General features: G+C 39.9%; 1 protein-coding gene across 2 annotated transcripts in view; it reads right to left on the bottom strand.

Moving 5' to 3' along the window:
* Lancl3 (LanC like family member 3) overlaps positions 1 to 14548 on the bottom strand; it is a 102863-nt gene that overhangs the window by 13851 nt on the left and 74464 nt on the right. For both annotated transcript variants that reach the window (XM_046465046.2, XM_058585749.1), the window contains exons 2-3: positions 9419 to 9542; positions 4637 to 4834 (exon numbers count right to left, since the gene is read on the bottom strand). In XM_046465046.2, coding sequence (XP_046321002.1) covers positions 4637 to 4834; positions 9419 to 9542 — 322 coding nt within the window. The remainder of the gene's footprint in view (positions 1 to 4636; positions 4835 to 9418; positions 9543 to 14548) is intronic.

The raw sequence follows: 14548 nt of genomic DNA, 5'->3' as shown, positions 1-14548 counted from the left end.
GCTCTCTTCCCCTCCTCTCCTCCACTATTTGCTTGAGGCTATTCATTTCAGTACAAACCGAACTACCCACAGCATTTCCGTGACTCTGCATGCCAGCCTTGTTCACTCTTGGAACAAGCTTCCCTTCTTTCTCGGCCTAACTTACTGCAGGCATAACCTCTTCCAGGAAGCTTTTTCTGAGCCTGGAGGCAGCACCAGGAATCCCTCCCATGGCTCCCTATACAAATCTTAGCACATACAGAATAGGACTAAAATGATCTATTTCTACTTGTACTCCCCTAACAATACAAATCACCCAAGGACAGGAACTGTATCTTACTCATTTCTGGTCCCATCATCTGTGGCATGGTGTTTTGGCACATGGCAAGGGATCCATAAATGTGGGTTGACCCCATAATGCCTCATTTCTCACCCCAGCAGAGGCTGACAGAGCTGAGTCGTAGATGAGAAATGTATAAGAAAGAAGGGCTGAGACGGTGTAATTACTATACCAGGCCATTACCCCCAGACAGCTTAAGAGGTATTGATCCTGTGTTTCCAGCCAGAGGAATGAAAGGACCTGGATCACAGAATGGTACATTGAAGGAACCTTGAAAAACTTCTAAATCTATTGGCTCTTAACCTGACCTAAAGGAATCCATGATAAGGCTACTTAATCTAAAAGGAAGGGCTGGGCACCATGGTGCATGTCTGTAATGGCAGTGGCTGGGGAGACTGAGGAAGGAGGATTGTGAGTTCAAAGCCAGCCTCAACAAATTAGTGAGGCCCCAAGCAATTTAGTAAGATCCTGTCTCAAAATAAAATACAAAATGGGCTGGGGATGTGGCTTACTGGTAAAGTGCCCCTGGATTCAATTCCTGGTTCAAAAAAGAAAGAAAGAAAAAAAAAAGAAGGAATGTTGAGTTTGATTTTTGGTAGGAACCATGTAAGTTCTTCATGGGAACACTAATTAGTGTGAATTGATCAGAAACCAAAGTCAGCAACAATTATGTCTTTGCCAAATACAACTGGGGAAAGGACCTGGTTATCACTTAATAAAGATGGTTTGAGAAACAATCTTTGTAAACATGGGATCCAGCAGAGACTTGTGACAACTGCATTTAGGGCATGTTGTTTCAACACACGGGATAATCAGCACTCAGGTCTATTCTGGGATGTGTAATGTTGCTGAGGCACTACAAAGCTTAGTGACCAGCCTGTGTTTCAAAAGCTGTGTTCTTTATTAATAAAGTCACCTACTTGGGCTTGGGGGATATACCTCAATGGGAGAGTGCTTATCAAGCCTACATGAGGTCCTGAGTTCAATTCTCAGAATCACACACACACACACACACACATGCACGTGCATTCACACACACACACACACATACACACACACGTACCCACTTTCAAAGTCACCTACCCCAGAGCCTTCATAAAATGAGTTTTTAGAAAATGCCCACACCTGTGTTTCACTCACAGAGTACAGGAAATGCAAAGTCAGTGTCACCACAGTAATGATGTAACCTGATGCAGTTGGGAGTTTATTTTAGCCTCAGCATTTGTTTTAATGATTTTGCAAATGGCTTTCGTCCTGTATTTCAGAGTCATCAAAGCTGTGAAAGGGTCATATAACCTTCCTGCAATACTTTATTGCATTTAGTGAGAAAAAGCTCTATGCCGCTATAGGTATTTATAAATGTGGGTGTTTGCAAAGCATCAGAGACATATCTCTCAGAAATGGCAAGGGTCCAAGGAGAAAAGGGGCCCATGGTGATAAAAAGATTGAGTTTCACAACTCCTTCTTAACAAATTCATTTCACAGATGAAACAGAATGACTTTTTTCAAGGTCACCTAGCTGGTTAGTGTTGGAGCTACAGTTAGAACTCAGAGTTATTAACCTGGAGTCAAGAACTATTTCTACATTGCATAAATGATAACTAGGGCTGTCACCTGTAGAGGTGAGTTGAAGGAAAGTCAATAACAAACAAAGGGAACGATAACGTAGCATTAATGAAGTTCCACCTTGTGGATTATCTCTGGCAGGTTTTTCATCACAGAATTTGTCTGCTGCTCCAAACCATCTGTGCTATTCATAAATCTACTATGAAATTTTTTCCCTCAAACAAATGAAATTATTTTTCTAGCTATTTCCTATTTGAGAATTCAGGGGGGATTGACTGTTGCCAACTTCAGCTAGACCTTGATCATCTTTGACTTGCACTTATCAGATTTCTAATCACTCTTGAGGCTGTTTGTAGAGCATCTCTTAAAAGAAAGAGCAATGCTCTGTGGGTGGGAGTGGGGATTGGCAGAAATAATGGGCCCCATTTTATTTTTGTTTTTTTCATTTGTGAACTGATTTGTTTTGGGCAGTCCAGTGAGTACAGGGATTAAATGACCTTGCATTGAAAACTATGCTTAATCTTCTCAAGATACCTAATATAAATGATAAAGGAGGATAAATAAGGTCCCCAATGTGATGAATCCTATGCTGTCCTGCTACGGTCCATGATTTGCAGAGACAGATGGTATGTGGTACAGAAAGGATGGAATAACTGCCCTTCAAGACACCTGTATCAATTAACTGGCTCACTCACTCATTTTAGTAGATTATCTTCCCACTCTATTAAAGGCTGTTACTAGCACATTGAGTCCTTTTAAAATATTTTGTATTTAATTTGGGTCATCTCCAGAATTCAAGGATTCTGGGATGGTTGGAGGAGATCCAGAGACCATCATTGAGAATGATTAAGGGGAATGGGAAATGGAGGTATTGAGCATAACAAGAAGAAATATAATTTCCAGGGTTGTAAATAACTGTTATGCTTTTTTTCCCAAAAAGGTCACAGTGAGAAGAAATAGGCACAAATTAGAGTTGGCAGGAGTTAGCATGGACATAATGTACAATGTCCTGGTACTGATATAAGCACACACTTTGAATTTTTTTCCATAGGTAAATGTTGCAGGCAGAGGAAATATGGCAATATGTTGTGACTTATTTTTCATCAACTCAAACTATATCAAGGAAAAATGAATTACAGTTGAATTAAAGAAAGAAAATAAGGGGGGAAAGGAGGTAACAATCAGGTAACAACGTAAAGAGAAAGCAAATATAGTCTAAAGCTGTGCTCGTGATTGAAATATAGCCTTGAAAATTAAATGCACTTGTAATCTAAAAGTTTTGTGTATTTTATTCTCTTCCCTGGTCAACTTACCAAAATTAATTGATTTATTTGAACTTAACTTACTTCAATTTGCCTTATCTCCAAAGGCCTAATTAGAAGTGTAATGGGATTTTTAAAAGGTGGTTAGAGGAGGTAGGTAATGGGATCTGAAAAGTTTATAGACTCAATTCTGCAGCATTCAATAGGGATGGCTTTTCATTTCTTAAGACTTTTTTATTAGGTACTACTAGACTCCTCATTTGAAAAAGAATTCTAAAACATGCATCTTAAAGATTCACACAAATTGACTGAGGGTACTATTAAAATGCATATTCTGATTCAGTGGGGTGGAGACTGAGATTCTGGATTTCTAACAAGCTTTCAGTTGTCCATGATACTAGGTCAGGGCCACAGTATGAGCTGCCAGGCTCTAGATCTGCATGTTTAATATAGCTGGTGAGTTTTTGTTTTGTTTTGGTGCCAGGAATCAAACCCAGGGGCACTTAACCACTGAACCACCTTCCCAGCCCTTTTTATTTTTTATTTTGAGACAGAGTCAGTAAGTTGTTTAGGGCTTTGCTAAATTGCTGAGGCTGGCTTTGAACTGGTGATCATCCTGCCTCAGCCTCCTGAGCCACTGGGGTTATAGGTGTGTACCAGTGCATCCGGTTGCCATTGAGTTTTTGAAACGTGGCTGGTCTGAATTAACATGTGATGAAAATGTAAAATAGACACTGGATTTTAAAGATTCAATATTTTTAAAAATGTAAATTATCTCAATTTTTAAATTGGTTGCCTGTTGAAATGATAACTCTTGGGGCATATTGGATTATATGATACATACCATTAAATTAATTGTACTCATTTTTTCTATATTTTTATATAGGGCTACCAATTTTTTTTTTTTTGGTGGCACTGGTGATTGAACCCAGAACCTTCAGCCAGTTAAGCATGTACTTTACCATTGAGTTATAATCGAATCCCCTGAAAACGTAAATTACATGTGTGGCTCATAGTATACTCCTATTGGACAGTGCTAGTTTAACAGTATATACAAAGAAATATGCATTATAATTATTTTTTTGGGGGTACAGGGGATTGAACCCAGGGCACTCAACCACTGAGCCACATCCCCAGCCCTATTTTGTATTTTATTTATAGACAGGGGCTCACTGAGTTGATTAGTGCCTTGCTTTTGCTGAGACTGGCTTTGAACTCGTGATCCTCCTGCCTCAGTCTCCTGAGCTGTTGGGATACAGGCAGGCACCAACAAGCCTGGTTCATTATAATTTTTTTAAAAAATACAGAATTATTTCCAGACTTCTTTTAGAGATGAAGATGATTTTGGTTTTGAAAAATTTCATCTTTGCCTTTTTTATCTTACATAATAACGACCTAATGAGCAATACCCTCACGTCTCAGAAAAGGAATTTCCCTCTGGCTACACTAGATGAAAGGCCATGTGTTCAGACAACAGTGTGTTCGAGACCTGGAGCACCGTGGCACCAGTGGACCAACTCATTCTCTCTCTCGATAGTCTCGCCGAGCTCAGGTGGCCAGTTACAATTCTGTTCCTGTTCCATGAGGAAGTCCACACTCTGCCACACCAGCTCCCGATCTGCGGGCTTGAGGTGCTCATGGTAAGAAAGAAGCATCTGCAGAATGGATGACAGGCCATGAGCTGCTCCTGTGTGGACAAACAAAGTACAATTTATCTATATAATAGGGAGGAGAGGTCACACACACACACACACACACACACACTTACAATATTACTTGAAAGAACATACAGTACTTTAACAATTGAGTTGCTGAATAACTAGGCTTCTGACAAACTGTGATCTGCAGGCCAAATCTAGCCCACTGCCTGTTTTTATAAATAAAGTTTTACTGGAACACAGAGCCATTCACTTCATATTGTTATGGCTATTTTTGTGTTAGGACAGCAGAGTTGTATTTGTGACAGAGATCATATGACCCCCAAAGCCTAAAATATTTACTATCCAGTTCTTCATAGAAAAAGTTTGTTGTTTGCAGAGGTAGCAACAAATCCCATCATTCTGTACCACTATAATGCACCAATAAAAAATTTCGGAAAAAGAATAAAAATTGTTGGCTATCTTACTTCAGAGATTTTTTTAAAAACTGCAATTAACATATCAATAGCCTTTACAAAAATACTCCTAAAGTACTTGACCACAATTTGGTCTAGGCATCCTGAACATTCATTTATTCATTACCTAAGTATTAAGCATCTACTATGCACCAGACACTATTCTAGGTGCTGAGAATAAATCAGTGAATGAAACAGTATAAATCTTTTTTTTGGTAGACATTATTAATTAGTCTTAACTTATTTAATTCTTTACATTTTATACTTGTGTATTAAGCAATGTCTTGTCCTGGGATAGAGAGATGAATATGTTTGTCCCTACCCTTGAAGACCTCCTCATCTAATCCAATGAGAGAATCAGGTTTGCAAATAATTAGAACATGAGGTGTTAAGTGCTCTATGATAGGTGTGTATCAGGAGTGTGACGATTAATATTATGTGGCAACTTAACTGGGTCACATGTTGGCCCAATATTTGGTTAAAAATTATTTCTGGGTATGTCTGTGAGAGTGTTTTTGAATGAAAATAACATTTGAATCTATAGATCAAGTAAAGCAGATTTCCCTCTTCAGTGTGGGTGGGCCTCATCCAATTCACTGAAGGCCCGAATGGAACATTAAGGTTGACAAAGAATTCTCCAGCTGGGACATTAATCTTTTCCCTTTGGACATAGACTATAATTTACAACACTGCCTTTTTCAGCTTCCATAACCTCTTGAGCCAATTCCTTTCCACAAATTATTAAAAGGAATTAGCTCAAATGATATATACAATACATCTCTCTGGAGAACTTTGACTAACACAAGGAGCTAAAAGGGAACCCAGGAAGGAGAGCTTAATGTGGCCTCAGGGTTGGAGGGGGCGCTGAAGGTTTTGCACAGATGGTGTCATCTGAACAAAAATCTTAAACTCCTGACAGTTCTAACAGAGGATACTGAATTAGCAAAGGCCTGAACCCATGTTTGGAAAAGGATTTAGCTTAACAAAGGGAGAAGGCAGCCCAGTCCATGTAGGAGTTTTCACTCATTCTGAATTCATAGAGTCTTAATTAGTGGTACTGGGGTTAATATATTCCAAGAACTTGCTATTGAAACTCAACTCTCTAATTATAAAACTTTTTCTTTGCATTCAGGCATCTTCCACTTTACATACTTGGAACTTTCCAGAAACAGCCCCCCATCCCTGGCAGTGCTGAGAATTGAACCCAGGGCCTTGTGCATGCCAGGCAAGCACTTTACCAACTGAGCTTTATCCCCAGCCCCAGAAACATTCTTATAGTTGTATCTTGACAAAAATTCTGTTGCTCTTAAAATTTGGTCATGCTGTGGTGGCACATGCCTGTAATCCCAGTGGTTCAGGAGGCTGAGGCAGGAGGATTGTGAGTTCAAAGTCAGTCTCAACAAATTAGCAAGGCCCTAAGCAACTCAGTGAGACCGATCTCTAAATAAGAAAATAAGTATATGAATAAAAATAAAAAGGGCTGGATGTGGCTCAGTGGTTAAGCGTCCCTGGGTTCAATCCCTGGTACCAAAACAAAACAAAACAAAAATATTTGGTCATGAAGTTTCAAAGTACCTTTCTTTCACTGGATTTGGAATTATTACGAAAAAGTTTCCTTTTCAGGAAAATGTTTATGCATTCGATGGGAATCTGGTTTGTGCTCTCTGTGTCAAGGGCCAGAATGCTAATTTCTCTAAAAACCAAAAATCTCAAAACTGAAAGGAATAGCTCTATCAGGGGACTAGAGCAGACACTGCTAGTGACTCTCCATTCAAGTGCACCTGCCTCCCCTTCCTACTTGATACACCTATCATTCTGCCTGAGACCTTCTCTGGCCACAGGGGTATGCCTAGCTCACGGGGAACAGGGCAGAAATACTAGGGAATTAACACATCTGGAGCAGCTGACCAATAAAGTAGGGAGTTGGTGGATGAATAGCAGTTTCCTCAACTCTGCAGTGAGACAATTTCAGAGGCCTGGTCTATACAGTCTCTAAGAATCCCCAAGGGAACTGAGCCTCAGTTGTCCACAGTTGCTCACTATTACACACTCAGTTGCTTCTTTCTCTCCCCTGTCTCATTTCCTCACTCGTCTATCTATGCTTTCTGGAATCATCTTTCAAATAAACCTTTTATACTCAAATCCTTGTGTCTTGGGGTCTCATTGCAGGCAAACTTAGGAACTTAAAGGTTTTCTTGAGACAGCTCTCATTAAGTGGTTCATTAGTCATTCATTTATTCATTTGGGTATCCTTGGTATGCGCAGGCTCTGTGGCAGAGGTCTAGGGATCACAAAGATAAACAAAAGTAAGTCCCTATCCAAAAAAGGCACAAAGCCCGTTAAGGCAGTTGGACTGGTAAGCCACTAATTAAGTGTAATGTGATGAGGCTCTCCAATAAAAGTGTGGGCAGGGTGACATGATGTTACCCAGTTTGCTTCAGGGGAAAACATGAAACATGTGAATGTTTTTCCAGAATGTTTTTTCAACACCCCTTTCTCCTGAGGCAGAGAAAATACCTCAGGAGATCTCATGACGTTGGTGCAGAGTTTTGAAGTCTGGTTATTACAGGTAGATGAAGAGGTTGGAGGAAGTGGAGTGTTCTAGGCAAAAGGAACACGTAAAAGGTATAAAAATACGAGGACACTTTGTATGCGAGAGACTATGATGCACAGAACCTGGAGGGAAGAGATAAAGCTTGAGTCTGGAGAAAGAGGCTGGTGGTCTACCTTACAAATCTTGCTCAGGAGTGCAAGAACTCTAAAGGGGAGTAATTAATTTACTCCTTAGGTGGCTCAGAGCTCAAAATTATTCCCTGCAATTCAGTAGTCTGTTATTAATCAATGAGTACTAAAAATTTCAAAGTATATAAATATATTACACAAGTATACATATCAACACACACATAAATTTACTTATTAACAAATCAAATAAGCAAACAATAAAATTAAGTCAATTCATTGTAATTTTTGTAAGCCATATGTAAATTTTTAATATCTGCATAAATTAGTGACTGCAATGAAACTTTGTTTCCAAAAAATTAATAACAAAGATTGTGTGTGTGTGTGTGTGTGTGGCACACCTGGGATTGAACTTGAATTCAGGGGCACTCCACCACTGAACCACATCCCTAGCCCTATTTTGTATTTTATTTAGAGACAGGGTCTCACTCAGTTGCTTAAGTGCCTCAGTTTTGCTGAGGTTGGCTTTGAACCCATGATCCTCCTGCCTTAGCCTCCTGAGCTGCTGGGATTACAGGCATGTGCCACCACGACTGGCTGAGAAGATCTTTTGAGCCCAGGAGTTTGAGGCCAGCCTGGGCAATGTAGCAAGACCCTGTCTCAAAAAAAAAAAAAAAAAGAAAAAGCTGAAGAGCCTTTGAATCTAGGATGAAAGTAATTGTTAAAATAGCTTCAGGCAAACTATGAAAGCAAATATTAAGTTGTGGTTGGTAATATTCATTGATGTTTGCTTTTTTATTTTTATTTTTTTAGGTAAACATTACAGTAGAATGTATTTTGACTTATTATACATACATGGAGTATAACTTCTCATTGTTGTGGTTGAACATGATGTGGAGTCACACTGATCATGTATTCATATATGAACATAGGAAAGTTATGTCGATTGATTCTACTGTTTTTCCTATTCCCATCCCCCTTCCCTTCTCTTGATTCCCCTTTGTCTAACTAATCTAATGAACTTCTATTCTCTTCACCCTCTCTTATTGTGAGTTAGCATCCACATATCACAGAGAACATTCGGCCTTTGGTTTTTTTGGGGATTGGCTTATTTCAATTAGTCTCCAGTTCCATCCATTTACTGGCAAATGACATAATTTCATCCTTCTTGATGGCTGAGTAATACTCCATTGTGTATATATATCATTATTTATCCATTCATCTGTTGAACGGCACCTAGGTTGGTTCCATAGCTTAGCTATTGTGAATTGAGCTGCTCTAAATATTGATGTGACCATGTCATTATAGTATGCTGATTTTTTAAAGTCCTTTGGGTAGGACATTTGCTTTTAAATGACATTTTTAAGTATTTCTTGTTAATGAATCTAGTGATAGCCTATGGCAAAAACAAAAATATCCAGTGTCAACATTAGAGACTCCCTCTATCCTACACAGGTCTGTGCCAACATCCTCACTCACCCAAGTACTCGGTTCCATAGTAAGAATACATCAGGGGGAATGGTTTCCTCTTCTTCGTAGCGTATTGCTTCCCAGAGTCCAGAATTGCCTGGCAAATTGATTTGATCTGTGCTGGGGTCAGCACCTGAGTAAGGAAATCAAAAAGCAGAAGTCAAAGCAGGATCCTTTTCCCCCTTCAGACGTTAGATTTTCTTGCTTCAGAAGTCCATCATGATACCCCCAAAGTCTTTCCTATGCCTAAATAAACTCAGACCATTACAACTTATTTACTTTTTAGCCAGTGATTCTCCTTTTGAGGTTAAGTGTATCTACCTTCTTCAGAAAACTTGCTGTTTTGATGGAAAACACACACCTTTACTCTGTAGGCTGTTAGAAAATGCAAAGACCACCCGATGGCTGTTATATCATTAATCCTCGTCACAGGAACAAGAATTTGCTCAGAAAAGAACAAACGGTGGTGTTAATGGATCATGCTTAACAAAGCTGTTCCTGCTGGATACAGTATGGTTCAGGTCTAGCCCAGACATCAGGCCTTCAATTTATGTCATTTGGACCACTGTGATTATAAAGCTATGATTCCATGACAAGCTCCTGCATGACAGACTCACTGCAGCCATTTGCATTCCCTGAGTGAAACCAGAGCCCAAAGGTGCCAAGGCACAATAACTTCTAACATCAAAAGGATGGAATAGAAAATGGCTAAAGTGCGAGGACCTGTAGCTCTCCACTTTTTGTTTCCATCTAGCCAATTTTAGGACTATGGAGGTTAAAATGTTCTCAAGTCTTCGAAGCATCATGGAGTTCATTAAGATTCTGCTCAGGTTTGTACTGTGCTCTGTGTCCTGCCCTTCCCCACAGGCAGATTGGACGCTCCCTTTGGCAAGCTCCCATATCACCAGGCCTCTTGCTCTAGTGAAGCACTTACCACCTGCTGTGTTAGGTCTCTCCCACTAGATGATTGGGTTTTTGAGAGCAGACTGTGACATCTCATCATTTTGTATCTAACGCAGAACATGAGGGGACTGTTGGCAACTGATGAGTGAATAAGTAGGTGCCAGATTAATTGGTATAAAAAGCAGATGCCTCCCACATCTTCTTTCCTTGATCCTTTCTCTCCTTCCCTCTTTCCATGATCATTCTTTCTTTCTTTCTTTCTTTATTCATTCATTCATTCATTCATTCATTCATTCTTTTTTGGTGCTGGGGATTGAACCCAGGGGTACTTTACCACTAAGCTGCATCCCCAGCCATTTTGATTTGATTTTTAATTTTGAGACAAGGTCCTGCCAAGTTGTTTAGGGCCGAATTAAGTTTCTCAGGCTGGCCTCCAACTTGCAATCCTCTTGCTTCAGCTTCCTGAGTCACTGGGATTACAGATGTGCACCTCCATGTTCAGCCCACAAATATTTTTTCAGCCCCTACTCTATTTCCCAAAAGCCTATTCTTGATATTGGTAATACAACAATGAGCATGATGGAGAATACCCCTGCTCTCATGAAATCAACCTTTCCCAAAGTCAGACTCACATAGGAAAGGTACTAATCAGATTAAGCAGAAAGACAAAAAATCACCTACACTTCAGCTTGATTGAATGAATCTGGGATCAAGGAAAAGTCTATTGGATTGTGGCCTCTCTCCTAAGATGTACACATCTCATTTTCCTATCTGAAATGTGGCATTAGAACCACCAATTCCTTTTGAAATAAGACCCTAATGATTTAAGTCATAACTTGCTTTTCTTGTTTACCTAATATTAAAAGGGTAAAATATCCAAGTTTTTTGGTCTTCAAATGTATCACTTGATTGGGAAAAAATTACTTGAAGAGGAAATGATTCATTAATTAATTCTTCCAACTACTTTTATTGAGCTAATATTCTAATAAGACCCCATCCTAGGTATTATGGGGAAGTTGTAGAAAGCAGGGGACACATTACCCTCCCATCACCACTGCCAACACACACACACACACGGAACTGATGGAGATGAAATATAGATAAATGTCTAAAACAGAGGAATTAAAGTTCATAAACCTAGAGATGGAAAGAAACAGTAATGTATGGTATTTAACCTGGACAATGAAATATTACTCAACTTCAACCAGCATTTTATTTTTCTCCTCAGTTTTCGTCTGCTCAGAAACAAGTGTCTCATGGTTTTCCACCTATCATTCTTCTTCTTATTATTATTTTTGGTACCAGGGATTGAATTCAGTGAGCCACATCCCCAGCCTTTTTAAAAGATTTTTACTTTGAGACAGGGCCTCACTAAGTTGCTTAGGGCTTCACTAAGTTGCTGAGTCTGGCCTCAAACTTGTGATCCTTTGCCTTAGCCTCCCTAGTCACTGGGATTAGATGCATGCACCTTCACATCCCGCTTGCTAACCATTTTTTTTTTCTTCTTTTGCTTACCATTCTTGAAGATCCTAGCTTCCTATATATCCTCACTGTCAAGTCGAATCAATCCCAGGTCTTTCCTTAGCCCAATAGCAAATTTCTCCCAAACGATTTCCTACCTTTGTTCATTTAAATTCCTAACAAATTTTCATTTGCTATTGAAAACACTTATTCACTGTGCTTTCATCAGCACCATCTCATCTTACATTTAGTCTTACCCTACTTAAAATCTTGCATCATTAATTTCAAATCAACCCTTCCATCTTGTATAACCTCGTAGAAACCTGCCAGAGCCTTGAAGGACATTCACTTAATAGGATTCTATCCTGGCTCCATCCCATATTTTTCTGGGCAGATAGCTTCCTCTTCCACAGTATGCAGGTCCTGCCTGGCTGATATTGATTTTGAATCCATATGACAGAGGCAGTGTTTGTAGTAGGAAACAGTCACTGAATTTTCGGGATGTACTCATTTGCATTACTAAAATTCTATTTGACTTTCATGCCTATAACTGAAAATTGGCTTGTTCTTTCCTCAGTGGAACATTTATTCATATGTTTTCCATGTTCGTGTGTTTGCCTGCTTATGTTTAATCCAGAAAAAAAAAATCAACTTGTTATTATGTGGTGCTCTCCCCAATTCTCTCCATCCCTGAAGCACAGCTCAGAATGGGGAATGAGTTTATAAAATATTATTTCAAAACCTCCTCTGGTCATGCATCGTCTGGGTGGTTTCCTCTTATCTCTCAGAAACACTGTGAAAAACAAAGAGAAACCGGTGCTTGTTCGGGTGGATAGAGACCAGTTATGCATGCAGTTCTTTATCTCTGGGAACAGACAAGACCTACCCTTGAGTTTATTGATCAGCGAATAAGAACAGAAAATAGTGCTCATTAAAAGTCTGTGTGTGGGGAACATTGAGAAAAAATGTGCCCCTCTTTTCCCTCCTGAACAAATGGTACAGAAAGAAAAATGGAGATGAGACCTAGGGGTAGGGGCTGGATCTTGTTCTCTCATTTGTCTGCTTTCTCAAACATCCCTCCATTTCCTGTTCAGAGCCCACAGGAAGTTGCACATGAGCACATCCACTCCCTTCAAGAAGATGGCCTCCCTGTTTTCACACACTCTGAGGTCTCATTCTCACTCTGAATGAGAGAGTGGCATTTCCTGGAGGTTAAAAGTGACTGTGGATGGCAGAGGTGAGCTCCCTTTGCCAAAACAAACCCCAATCCTATCTCCTGTGTCTATCCATGTGTTGATATTTTGGATAGATTAGGTTCTTTAGAACTTTTTTTTTTTTTTTTGGTACTGAATTAAACTAAATTAAGATATCTCAAAAATACAAAGCCAATCTATGGTGCTTTGGTTTAAACAGTTTCATTATTGTACCTGACCCTGTAAACTAGTTCTATTAGGCTGACCTCTAAGTATGAAGAACCCACATAGCAATAAAGCACAAGTATGTTTCTTGGCCCTTCCTGAACCACCTCCATGCAGAGGAGAGTTGACCTTCATTAAGGAAATGAATAAAATGGACCAAGCCACAGAAAGCTGGCCTCACCACTGACCCCTTCCTGAGACAAGTGTCCTACCCACAGTCCTTCGGAAGTGGCAAACGATGTTTCTTTTTCTAGGCACCAAATACCTACATACTGACGCTGTTAGCACAAAAAAACTGGGATGAATGCAAACTTCACAAATCAGCTCAACACTTTATTCAGGAACAAGCTTTCACACAGGAGCAGGGGATGCAGGAATGAAATGATGCCATGGTGGGACCCACTTTCCTAGTGGAAAATGAGCCCTTAACAAAGAAAGAGCCTGGGCTTATATAGGTTATTCTGAGAGGTGATCTAGTGAGCATATCAATTTTCTTTGGGCACCTAGGAATTTGGAGTTTATTCTGTCAATCAGTGAAGGAGTTAGTTTTAGTGCTTAGCAATTTAGGTTCTGTTTTATGGGGTGAAATGGGACAGAGTCTAGGGTCAGTGGTCAGTTTCTGGAATTTATTGTACTGAACCTGATGGAGAGTCTGGGGTCAGTGGTTGGTATCTGGAAAGGATTTGTTTACAGAAGGATCAATGCTTTGGCCTCTTCCCAGAGACTGCTTTTCTAGGTTTGATGGATACCTCTTCCTTAGGGTTTGTTTATCACCGGGAAAGACTGTATTGGGAAAGGATCAATGCTGTCAATGTGTGGCTTTCCTTCTCACTCCTCTTTCCCCAAGTCTCACTACTTTTGGGGTTTGTCATTTTCCATATCTAATACTTACTGCTCTTCTCTGATCAGCACTGATTGAATCCACAGATAATGGCCACCAAGTCCTGGGTGTGCCAGTATCCCAAGGCATACTATGCCAGTCAAATTCCTTTCTCAACAATTTGAAACGAGTGTTAAAAAAAGAAAGAAAGAAAAGAAAGACGAAGCTGTCAGCAATCACAGCTGATGCTGCATGCAGGTCAAGAGGTGGAACTGGGTGCCTTGTGCAAATTTGAGGTTTGGTGGGATTAAGTAGGAGCTATGAGGGGGAATGACAGAATAAGTCACCCAATAGTGAGAGTGAAAGGAGACCTGGGAAGTTATACTAAGAGAAACAAAGATACTGAAAAAAAATTAGAGAAAGGCAGCTGGTTCTTACTGCTCCCTTAGTTACTGACAGTTTAGGGCTACTTCCTTGAGGGCTTCCTGCCAAGTTTCCATACAACACACACCCTCATCTTCCCTCCCCTTTACCATA

Source organism: Marmota monax, unplaced genomic scaffold (genome assembly GCF_021218885.2).
Source record: "Marmota monax isolate L192 unplaced genomic scaffold, Marmota_monax_Labrador192_F-V1.1 WCK01_AAM20220418_F8-fsc00158, whole genome shotgun sequence".
Taxonomy (NCBI): Eukaryota; Metazoa; Chordata; class Mammalia; order Rodentia; family Sciuridae; genus Marmota; species Marmota monax.
Note: the sequence above shows the minus strand (reverse complement) of the source record. Positions and strands in the feature narration are given on the sequence as shown.